The sequence below is a fragment of the Tetrahymena thermophila genome, assembly GCF_000189635.1.
Source record: "Tetrahymena thermophila SB210 genomic scaffold scf_8254104, whole genome shotgun sequence".
NCBI classification, from domain to species: domain Eukaryota; phylum Ciliophora; class Oligohymenophorea; order Hymenostomatida; family Tetrahymenidae; genus Tetrahymena; species Tetrahymena thermophila.
In genome coordinates, this window is record NW_002476052.1 from 77,074 (window position 1) to 89,601 (window position 12,528).

The following is a 12,528-nucleotide window of genomic DNA, read 5'->3' on the forward strand; positions in this document are numbered from 1 at the left end:
AATTTTTAGGTAACTTTAAAAAATGATTTAACAATTTAGATTAGTCATTAAAGTTAAATGTTTGGTATATAAATACAATAATATAAAGAGATAAAATTTAATTTTTTTTAAATTACTTTATTTGATTAATTATTTGCACTGTATTAAAACAATTTTTATAAGCATATTCATTATTAGATTGGTAGATATAATATTAATAAAGAAGAGTTTTTTTAAAGTTATTTTCATTCTAAATAACCTTTGTTTAGATTAAAGCAATTGATTAAAGTTATACGTTTTGTTTTAAAAATTTTTTTCCTAAGTATTTAAATGATGTGAAAATGCTATAATATTTACTTTTATGGAAAGCTAAAAATAAGTAAGTTATTGCACTTAGAAATATAGTATGCTAGTGTAGAAGCAAATTAAGTACTCATTCTGTTATTACTATTTTTATTATTGATTAAATAAAATTATTATACTATTCAAAATAAATAAAATACAAAAATTCAAGGGTGAGATTCTTTAAATTTTAAAATTAAATTAAGTATCTTCCAATATCAATAGCTTGATCTATTCTTTAAACTTCCATTCTTTTTCAATAAAAATTTTAAACAATTTAATGAAGTTAAAATTAATTAATCAAATAAGTAAATTACCTAAATTACAAAGCTAAAACTTATAAATTTTATGACATCACTAGCTCAGATAAAAAGAGGCTACTCATATATGAATCAAAGCTAATTAATTAAAATGATTATTATTTAAGCTTAAAATGCATTATTTGATTTTAACATCAAATAATTTAATTAATATAAGAAATTCTACGCTCCATATATTTTTAGCTGTTGTAAGTTTACACATTTAGATATTTCTTGTCCTAGAATTTAGCACTATCTTTCTGAAAATGAATCAGATCTTAAAAAATATAAATTGAATATAAACTTTTAATTTATAAAATTAATTAATTAGTACGTTATATTTAAAGTTAAATTTTTAAGAGTCAAACATTCAGATAGTTAATCGACTAAGAGTTTGGTATATAGTTTTTTAGTTTACTATTATTCACTAATTAACAAAAAAAAATTTTGGTTCCTCTAATTAATCTAAATTAATAAATTTTACTTTAAACATAGATTCAAAGTCTCTAAATGCAACCATTAAGATACTCCTGCTATATATAAATCATTAACGCTTAGTTCTTGCTATAATTGACTAAAAAAATAAAAATATTTCATTACAAACTCAAATATTAAAAGATGAATTTACAAGCTTAGAGATAGATTTTTCAGTGATCTGAAGTTTTAGAGAGAATATAATGCTTATATCAGCTAATCCTCGGTAGAAAAAAGGAAACTAATAAATATAAATTTGATAAAAATAATGAAATGTAAAAAAAAATAAACCAAATTTAATATTAAATTAAAAAAAATTAGGTCATACAATATCCCAAAATTTAAATCAACGAGTTTTTCTAGCTTAGAAATCATGTGAATAGTTTACTTGAACACTTTTATTTCATCTAATAAACTATTTTTATTTTATTAGCAATTTTAAATATAAACAAAGTAGCATTTATTTATTTACAAGTATTTATCGAAATCTATAAATAGTTATTCAAGATTTGTGAGATTCGACAATTATTAAGCAACTAGTAAAACTTAATCTTCTTGAATACTTGGCAATCTTTAAATTCAAATTAATATGGTCTTATTGAAGAGATAAATATCATAATTAATTTAAATTTACTTGTATTTTATTTCTAATTAAATCAAATTTTAACATTCTGTGACACAAGTCAATAGCTCATGCAGTTACTCAAAACTATTTTTGCTATTATTTCTTTTGAAGATTTGTAAAAATTAATTAAATAATCTTAAAATAATTTAGATAGATGCTTACAACGAATTATATGAAAACTTTTTTAATAACTTTTATTAGCTTATTTAGTAAAACAAAGTTCCTAGTGAAGTATTACTAATTTTTATTTAACTAATTATATTTAATAAGGTTGATTAAAATAAAGAAATAATTAATAAATATTTACTTTAAGTTAATCCTTAGTTCTTAAATATAGCCAGCAAATTTAGTTTCTATATTGAATTCTTCAAATTAATTAAATTAATTTAACTGTATTGGTTCACTTAATATTTTTAATTATTTAATAAATAATCACTACTTTTAAATTAAACTAAATTTCCTAAAAGTTAAAAGTAAGTATCGATTAATTTTTTATTGTTTTAAAATGGTAAAGTTTAAAAATTTTTATCAATCACAAGAAAATCAATATGTTTGCAATAAGTAAAATGAAATGAAATAAGATAGTTAGCTAATTAGTTTTTATTTAGTGAATAAATATACTTGAAATTTAGAGTTAATTTTTCAAGTAGCAATAGATTATCAAGATGTAGCTTTATTATTTTTTGACTCGTTTATTCCAATAGTAAATTTTATCTATTTATTTAATTAATTCATTAATGTAAAATTTTAAAACTGTAAATAAAACTACTTAATATTGATACTTAGAGAACGAAGATATTTCTAATTAGCAATAAATGGAAAAATAGCATTGCCTAAAGACTTGAATTGAATGTATGAGTATCTGTTTTTAAATATAAATAATTAAGTAGATGAAAACTTATTTATTTTTACTCTAAACTTAATTGTAACTATTTCAGATTTTGACATATGAGAGCTTATTTAAATGCTTTTTTACATAATTTGTACGGTAACTTAAAGTTTCTAATTCAAAATAATGAAAATATTAAAAATATAAAATTGATTTATCTAAATAATTATATTAATTTTTACTTTAAATTTAAAGTTACATTTTCTACGGTTTCATTTTTAAATAAAGATTAAGCAATTGAAATAAATGTGGCATCTTTATTGTAATATCTTTAAATTTAATTTATTTTATTATAAATTAATATTTTATTTATAATTCAACTACATTAGACTGAGCGTAAAAGTGTTTAAATTATATAATTGAGGTAAAATCCTTGATATAGATTTCAGAATTGCTTCTGTATGAATTGATTTTCTGTTTTAATATACAATTAATTATACTAGAATTATATTAACTATTTGAGTAACCTTACTTTAAATCTAGGTTTAAAATTTTAGTGTTCACACATTTATTTAAATAGATGCAAATTTATTCATATACTTCTTTAGATAAATCGGAGGACCTTCAATTAAAAGATCAGTTTACAATTGCAATTTATAAAATTTTGAAAATTAAATGTGTAATTAAATACTCTGATAGATTTACAAATAGGTATTAAATGAGATTGTGATAACCAATTAAATTTTATAGCTTTTTATCAAGAAAGAAAAGAATAAAAAAGTGGATTTGGGCTTAAAAGAAATATTTAGTATATTACATCTTTGAAGTTTGTTGTTTCTGTAAAAAGTTATTCCTTGTGCTAAATTGTCTTTAAATCAATTTCTTGTATCCATATATTTCTTAATGTTTTATTATCATTAAATTCTAAACACCCATATTTACTTTTCTTATTCAAAAGCTAGTAGCAATTTTCTGCAGGAAATTTTTCAAACACTTAACTTAGCAAACAATTATTTTATTGCTTAGTATCATTAAGCAGGTTTACACTGCTATTAATATATGAATCGTCATTAATTTTGATTAGTAATTTGCTTTTAGTATATTTGTTGAATGCACTAACTATAACATATTTTTCTTAGCTGCTAACATAGTCCAGAAACTAGTAAAACTTTTTTTACTATTTTAACTAGCTTAAAATAATGTCAATTTCATTTTTTAAAAAGCAGTTATTTGAGACTTACTACTTTATGTGAATATATTTTTATTTACTGCAGCATTTACCCATATTAAATAAATTAATAAACAACTTTAATTAATTAAAAGCAAAGTAGATGTATATTTTGTTATTATTTATGAATGTATTTTGCTTCTTTCTTTAATCTTTAAGTGATCTATTTATTTTTGTAATACTTTTATTAGATAGAAAAAAATTAATTATTTTGAAATAGTTAATATGCAAACTATATCCAATTTTTATATAAATTAAACATATTTATGTTAATATTTTATAATTAAAAAACACCAATTTATTTGCTTACTTATTTTGATTATTGTGAAAAATTCAATTAAAATGCAAGTATCAATCATCCATATTTACTGCAAATAAAATAATTAACTCCAAACACAAATATTTATTTCATCCAATAAATTGTCTAAAAATAAACCTCAATAAATCGAAGATTTTTTGAATTTGCGGGTTGCGAGTTAACGAGGTTTTATGGTATGTATTATCTTTTCCTTATCAATAAATAATTTTTACCTAAAATTTTACTTCAAACTACATCAGCCTAATCTGTTTGCTTATTTTTAATAAAGTAAGAAAAGAGACAAAGAGTTAGTTTTTACGATAAATAGAAATATCGTTAAATTTCAAAAAAATACTTATCAATTTATTAATATTTTTTAATGAAAATTAACACTTTTTAAAGCAACATTTTGATCAAGTAATAAAAATATAAAAATAAACTAAATAAGTTTTATAATAGAAAAAGTACAAAAAGAGTTGTTTATTAATATATTTATTTATTAAAGTTTATAAGTTTAGTTAATATCTTTTTATTTATATAGTTTTATTTTGTTTTGTTTTTCAATTAATCAAAGTGCTATTATCTGATTCGTTGTTTTAAAAAATTGGTCTTGTGGTTTCATCTCCAGTCAAATTACTTTACAAATGATTTAGATTTGTATTTGTATTACTAGTAATAAGATCATTTTTATTAAAGTTATGCCTGTTTTACTAATTATCGGAAGTCTATCTGAAAAGGCAGGTTTTGGTTTGGTTGATGGTATTATAGATACTAACACTTTTTTTTATAGTATTCATTTTCAACAAAGATACTTTGTAATGAAGGTCAGAGTAAATTTTATTTGCTGCACTTGAATCTAAAACTATTTAAGTAGAGCTTTTTAAAATTTCAGAGTCATTAAATTTTTCATCAATTTAAGAAGATTAAATAATAGTATTTTCTTCATTTTAATTATTTTAGAATTAAGAAACTTGCTTTGGTCTTAATTTTGGTTAATTTTAATCTCTCATATCTTCTTCTATGTTAATGTCTTCAATATTATTTAAGAGTTACTTCGAAAATGTTGAATAGAAATTCGATTTAGAGATATTTAATTGCTAAACAAATTTTAAGTTATCAAAAGGAATATCTTTGTTTTCTTCAATCGTTATTTTTAAGTTTTGGTATATATAAAAGTGAACTTCTATCCCCTTTTCCAAAATAAAATATTTTTACCTTAAAAATTTTAAATATTAAATGGTAATTAAGTAAGAGGTATAAATAAAAAAAATTATTTATTTCCAATTCAAAATAAAGTAATTGTAAATAATTTTAGAAATGAAATTGATTTTATTATTTTAATAGTTTATTTTATTTAATTATTAATTTATTAAAATATTTACCTTTGGCATACAAGCTTAGGCAAAGAAATCATGATATGGACCTATCCTTCCTATAAGACCTTAGTTAACTTTCCACCCTAAAAATTTAAATTATTAGTAATTTTCGTCTTTTTCAGCATCTCCTATTTCTTTTAAAATAGTAAGCAATTTGGATTACTGTAAAATTAACCCATTGTCTTAGATTGATATTTTCAAAATGTTAGACATATTGTTTGACCCTTCGAGGAGCTAAAACTTAATATTGATTTTTTATTTTTAAATGATTGTTGAAGTGCTTAACTAAAATTCATTTGTATCTTTTTGTAAGTTAATATTTAGCTTGTTAAATTAGCCATCTTAAAATTAATCTTTTATAGGTGTAGGATCCTTTTACTAGATATCAGTTTTACTACTATCTAACTAAAATAATTGTGGAGTCGGTAATAAATTTGCACTTAAATTAGTATTACTTTTTTATGATTTATTAAGTAGTGAGTTGTAATATTAGTTATTGTTATTAAAAGTAAGTTTCCTAGCTCTTTCTCTATCTCTAAATGAAAGTAGAGGAGACATTCCTGTTTATTCTTCTTATTCGATAGGAGATGTACTTGTATTTTATTATTTTGGGTTTATCTACAGTTTTTGTTTCTAAAATTTGAAAGCATTTTATATTGTGCTTACTCTTCTGCTGATATCTTAATTTTTTGTCTTCTATTCTATTTGCGATATCTATATAGCTCTTATAGAGTTTTCAATAAAATTGTGAAGTATTTACTAAAATCTAGTGTTTAAAGTGTGCAAAACAGTATTTTTATTGCAGTTTTCAAAAATAAACTTTATCATGTTTTATTCAACAGCTTAGTGAAATGATTCTTAAATATGTTATACTATTTCTCCTATGGTAATGTCATTAAAACTTTAAGGATTTTCATTATTTAGCATTTTTTTTTTTAATCTAGCATGGTCATGAATATTTTGTAGCTGAAGCTGAGCCAATCTGATGTTTGAAAGAATCAATCGTTTATTTGAAATATTTTATTCTATTTTTGAAAGTTTTTCCCCTTAAATTATATTTTAAAAATTTACAAATTAATAAATAAATATTATTGAATAAATAAAAGATTCAATAAATTAGTAAAAAAAAAATATAGATGGTATTGATATTAATTCATAAATTTGAATTGTTTTTTTTGAAAATAGGTATTTATAATTTAAAGTTAAAAATTTTTTTAGTTATTTGACTTATTCATAAGCAGATGAAAGATTAAAAATAAAAAAAGACATTAAGAAGTTTTGCTTCAGCATTATAAAAAAAATAAGCGAATGAATAAAAATATGTGATTAGATAACTTATGGTGACTGATAATACTTAATATTTTTAATTTTTTTTGTAAGTTTAGTTTGATAAAATTGAGTGATAAGAAGTGATTAAATAAAATATTTTGTATAAAAGTAATTAAGAAAATAAATAAATACCCATTTTTAAGCACATTATGTAAAACTTCTGCTCTATATGATTCTTTGCTATTTATAGATTTCTGATTTTTTATTAATCTTTTTCTTCTTCTAGCTCAATGCAACAATGATAACAATTTTAATTGAAATAAGTAGATAGCTTTATTTTATACTTTTAGGGTTCTTCTGACTCGTTTCTTTAGTATGTAGAATACAGTAAAATAGCATTTTACTTTAGCTTACTTGGTTCGCCTGAAGTTAAACTTTAGTTTTTTGGTCTTATATTATTAGTTTTGCTGTTACTTTTTTATCCTTTTTGCATTTTATCTTTTTTGTGGAATTCAATAAATGCTTTTATGTATTCAATAATTTTGTTCTCCAACGAACAAGGTATCTCATCCTAAAATTAAGGTAATTTATTTAATATTAATATATAATTTTATTGATTTGCTTATTGAATTATGAAATAAATAGATCAATTATCAAAATTGATTACTCTTTCTGACATTTTGACTGAAGGATAGACTTTAACTGCTCTTGAGAATATTTTGAAAGAATCGTTTGTATTAACTTAAAATATTTTTTAAGCATGTTAGTTGACAATATCCAAAGTAATAAAATTCTGTTTTTAATCATATTTCACCGTCATTATACTAGTAGAAAGTCCAAATTTGACAACCTTTGCCCACTACTTTTCTGACTGCTTTAAAGAAAATGATTCTTTCTTGCATTAATAAGACTTAAATAAAAATACAACTATGAATAAATTTAAGACTAAATAGTTGTACTTAATAGCATATATTTCATTTTTCCATGTAATAACGACAAAACTTTATTATAAAAATTGAAGATATTTACTACTATCGAATCTAATACATTTATTTATAACCAAGTAGATCCATTTTTAATCATGAAAATGCTACTTAAAGAAATATTTAAAAATATAAAAATATGAAAATATAATTTTGTAAAATTAAATTTGAAATAAAATTTACACTGACAATTTAAAAGCTACTTAAAAAATTTGACTCAAAAAATTTTCATTGAAAAAGAAGAGAATCATCTGCATTTAGAAAATCTGTGCTGAATAAAAAAATAATGCATAAGGATCATTAATTTTCAATTGAGGTCCAAGGTAATACATAAGATAGCCATAAATGGAGGTAGCAAATAATTATAACATATTGATGTAATAATTATAATATTTAGGTATTTTCTTTAAAATCTAAATTAAAATCAGCAAGCAAATTACCGACACTATGCTAAAAGCTAAAATATACATCTCGCTTTAAACAATAGACATGATAAAATTGGGAATAGAAACTATTCCCATATAATAATAAGATAGCTAAATGAATATAATTATGTTAGACTTTCTTGTTTGTTCCTGGTATTCCTTTTCTAAATTTTTTGATTTGAACCTAAGTGTATGTTTCTCCATTTTTTGTTCCGTTGAATTTTAAAATTTGAGTTATTCAATCTATTAACTTATCTATCAATTAATTAATCAATAGTATATTTACTTTTAATATAATTTATTTTACTTCTACTTTAATTTAATTTAATGATTCTCTTAATGAATGAGTGAACAATTAATTTATTAATATAATTATTTATTTATAACAAACTCTATTGATTATGTTCTATTCAATTTATCTAGCTTTATTATAATTTTTTTAAAAATACATTTCGATAGGTAAAAAAAATTTACTTAATTTTTAAAAAAGAAAAATCTCTATTTATTAAAATTATCTAATAAAAGCCTAAGCTACAGTTAATTGTATTAGGTAAAAATAATAATTGTTATTTACATCATGAATATCATGAATGAAGAGAACAAAATAACTTAATGAAAATAATTTTAAATTAATTAATAATTATAATTGTATGTAAGACAACAAAAAATTTTATATAAACATAATAACATTTTTGGTAGCACATATTTTGATAGAAAGAGAATACAAAAAGAGAAAGCTGAAATAATTTAATGGTTTGTTAAGAATTAATAAGAAAGATACTTTTATAAAGTATAAAATATATCATTAAAATTGAAATATATTAAATGAGAGTTATGAGAAGGACACTTTGAAACAAAAGTAAGTTAGAATTTATTTAGATAGATTGTATTTTCCAAAATTATATTTAAACTTCATTCATTATAATTTAAAAAAGAAAAGTTAATTAATCACAAATATTCATATTTTTAATTCAATAACTTTAATTTCTATTTGTTTAATGACTTATTAATTATAAACAATAATTGGCTTTATAGACTATTTTATTATCTCTTCCTTAAAGCTGTTAGTTGACAATATTTATACAAAAAATTTGGTTTCAAGAGATCGATTTGGATTCATTTTCTAAGTTTTTAGTTTCATTTATACATTTTTTGCATGTTATTCAAATTACGAATGAGAATCGAAGTGAGTTATTTAATCAAATGACATAAATCTTTTTTTGAAGATGTCAATCAAAGCATTCGTATTTATATCTATGAATACATATGCGTTACTAGAAAAAGAGAGTAATATTTCATTTTGATTAAATTAAAATGCATATTTTTAAATAATATGATTGCTTTTATTAAATTATTACACCAAGTAACTTTTTGAATAAAAATATACGGGTAACAATATTGGATTGGTTACTCTTTTTTTTTCAAAATATGTATAAATAAATCATGCTCCTTCTTAATATTAAATTAAAAAAATTATAATATTTGATATTAATAATTATTAATATGTAAGCAAAATATTTATTTGTTCAAAAAAAGAAACCCATATATCCACAAAAACAGAGCTAAAATTTATTTTATTTATTTAATTAATTAATAAATCAATGGAATCAAAAAAATATTTGTTCTTTTGTTTGATTTGGTTGGATTTTTTAAATTGTGTTAATTAATGAATTCAAGCAAATTATTATTTTAATAATTCAAGTAAAAATAAAGACCTGTTCATAGATAAATGTTTTTAATTTTTTTTTTCTTTTCTTTATTAGCTTGTTTGCTTACTTATATATTTATTTATTCATTCATTAATCACCTCTCAATACTTTAAACTATAACAGAAAAAAATAAGTCAAAATTAAAAGTAAAATTATAATAATATTTTTGCCAGCCTTAGTTTCCTTCTTTTTTGATTGTTTTTTTAGCTCGCTAGCTATTTTTTATTGTTTATATAATTTTTAGGAACTAAATTTATTGTTAATTTATACTTTTAAGAAATTATCCTAAGTATTGAGAATAAAAAAAATAAGTTTTAAAAATGTTTTATTTCAAATATATTTTTTATAGTAATATTTACTTTTTTAAAATGAATTGAGTATTTTTACTAAATATGCGGATATTTGTATATATTTGAATCAAATTTTTCTAAAATAAATTAAAGCGCTATGATCTACTTACCTAACTTATTGACTAAATACCAATCAATCATTTATTTGTGGATAAAAAAAAATATGTGATAATTTAGTTAAGACGTCAAACTATTTGCTTATTCGATGTAAATATTGATAAATGATTCATATTAAAAATATTTACGCACCAGATTTTTAGATGAAATATAGAGTAAACACTTACTAAAATAAATATAAAATTAAAACCTCAGCATTTATTTTTCTTGATGAATAAATCAAAAGAACAAAGTGAGTAATCTCTCACCCTTTAAATAGTTTTGATAAATTTAAATATTTCTTGAATGATTGTTAAGCATAATTTGTAATTTGGAGTTTGAAAAATGGATTTTAGTATTTATTTGAATTTGTTACTTTAGATATACTATAGATTATAAATAAATATACATTTGAAATTACAGCAAAATTTTATTGATTTATAAAAAGTATTTAAATTTTATATATGTATTTATTTGTTGATTAATAGGGAAAAGATAATATATGAGTTTCTTAGTTACTTATCTTAGCAAGCATTACAACTGAACGTAGTTATTTCTTAGTTTTGAAATGTTATTAAGTGTGGTAGAATTTATATTTATGAAGAGCATAAGAGAGAAGATGAATGAATTTGTATATTATATTTGAGTATTTGTGTAAGTATAAAAGTTATTTATTTATTTATCTTTGATAAATTAAATCAGCAAAGATAGTTGTTTGACAATATAAGGGTTTTAGCATCATCGAAGCATATATCTGGAATACAAAGAAATTGATAAAGAATAATAGCGGAATTTCTAGTGATGGTTATATTTTCTTCAAGTTCTTGCCACGAGGAAGACTTTTTCTTTTTTTAGATATATGATATTTCTGAGTCAAGCTATTCGTTTATTTCAAATAAGACATTTAGTCTCGATCTTAATGATTTTATTTCGTTTAGCACTGCGTATATCTACTTAAGTATGTTCTCATTTTATATTTTCGCAAGTTTTTTTTATAGGTAATCTGAGAAATTCTTTAGATTGCAGGAAAATTTGGGGTCGTTAAAGGCAGCTTCCAAGCTTTCTATGCATATTTTTAACTAACCAATTATGTCCAAGTAAGCACTGTGAAGGTTATATGCCCTGTATTGCAAATTAGAGTGAGCTTAAGTGCATCCCATTTTCAATTAATAGATAGTGTTTATTGATGATTAGATTGATACTGTTTTATGCAAATAATAATAATTATGAAATTTTAATTAAGGTATCTAATTTATTAATTTTATATTATTTTTATTAATTATCTTTTTTTAGCTTGATCAAGTTATTTAAAAAGATTTCGTTTGAATTCAATGCATTTAAAAAATTAACAAGTAAATTTATTAATTAAGAAATAAATAAATTAATTAATGAATGAATGGTTTGGCGGATTAGCGATAAATTAATATGTAAATTAATTATTTATTTATAAATAAATCAGTGAAATGAGCAAATTGGCTTTTTGTTAATTCTAATGTAATATTATTATACAGTATATGTGAATACAGCTATTATTAATTAATAAACACTATGCCAACTAATTCTGTAAAATATAATTTATTTACGCACTATATTCTCTAAAAATTAACTTAAATTGTGATTTCCATTTATTATTTATTTTTAAATATTATTTAAAGAAAATATTAATTTATCATTCTAAATAATTTTACTCTTTCTCTTCTTGTTCAAATTCAAAGTGTATTTTGTATAAGCCATCATTATCTTTGAAAATAAAGCAAAGACTCTCTTTTAAAATTTTTAGAACAAGTTTCTTTCTTTCAATTAGGCTGACTTAATTTTTTGAATTTAATATTTTTTTTAATATTGTAAACATAATTTTCTATTATAAGTCTTATTTAAGAAAAATATTAATTAAATAAATAAAAATACTAATGAAAGTAAGAAATTTACACTATCAACACTTATCATTTAAACTTTATTCTAGTTAAAAATTATTCTAGTTAAAAGTCAATAAATAAAATAAAAGTTTACAAATAATTCAGTTCAAATAGAATTTATGCTTACGATATTTTTATAAAAAAGAATGAGCATCACAAACAGATAATGCATTAATTAATTTATAGATAGATAAATAAGTAAACATATAGTTATATTAAATAATTTTCATGTAAATAGATTATGTTTACTGCTTTGGTTTTTTATAAAGAAAAAGTGAACTATTTAAATTTTTATGTTTTTACTAACAAGAAATTAATTAGTAAATAAAT

The 12,528-nt window shown here is 20.6% G+C and overlaps 3 protein-coding genes across 3 annotated transcripts; 1 reads left to right on the plus strand and 2 right to left on the minus strand. All coding sequences in view use genetic code 6, as the record gives it.

Annotated features, from left to right (window-relative positions):
• Nucleotides 1-42: 42 nt before the first annotated feature.
• TTHERM_000711909 (hypothetical protein) lies at nucleotides 43-3,944 on the minus strand. The gene is made up of 20 exons (XM_012800527.1): nucleotides 3,366-3,944; nucleotides 3,240-3,298; nucleotides 3,081-3,170; nucleotides 2,933-3,022; nucleotides 2,791-2,877; nucleotides 2,632-2,721; nucleotides 2,489-2,581; nucleotides 2,341-2,433; nucleotides 2,027-2,122; nucleotides 1,882-1,971; nucleotides 1,729-1,821; nucleotides 1,567-1,665; nucleotides 1,423-1,509; nucleotides 1,249-1,335; nucleotides 1,105-1,194; nucleotides 955-1,047; nucleotides 808-897; nucleotides 639-719; nucleotides 483-572; nucleotides 43-426 (listed from the first exon to the last, which is right to left on the minus strand). Exons 1-20 carry the CDS (start codon nucleotides 3,831-3,833, stop codon nucleotides 225-227), a joined length of 2,268 nt encoding a protein of 755 aa, XP_012655981.1. The 5' UTR covers nucleotides 3,834-3,944; the 3' UTR covers nucleotides 43-224.
• A 690-nt stretch (nucleotides 3,945-4,634) lies between these two features.
• Nucleotides 4,635-7,539, minus strand: TTHERM_00711910 (hypothetical protein; the record flags this gene model as incomplete). The annotated part of the gene is made up of 4 exons (XM_001025851.2): nucleotides 4,635-5,264; nucleotides 5,457-6,496; nucleotides 6,912-7,290; nucleotides 7,387-7,539. The coding sequence occupies 4 exons, from the start codon at nucleotides 7,537-7,539 to the stop codon at nucleotides 4,635-4,637; spliced, it is 2,202 nt and encodes a 733-aa protein (XP_001025851.2).
• A 3,602-nt stretch (nucleotides 7,540-11,141) lies between these two features.
• Nucleotides 11,142-11,608, plus strand: TTHERM_000711929 (hypothetical protein; the record flags this gene model as incomplete). The annotated part of the gene is made up of 2 exons (XM_012800528.1): nucleotides 11,142-11,525; nucleotides 11,576-11,608. 2 exons carry the CDS (start codon nucleotides 11,142-11,144, stop codon nucleotides 11,606-11,608), a joined length of 417 nt encoding a protein of 138 aa, XP_012655982.1.
• Between the last annotated feature and the right edge of the window lie 920 nt (nucleotides 11,609-12,528).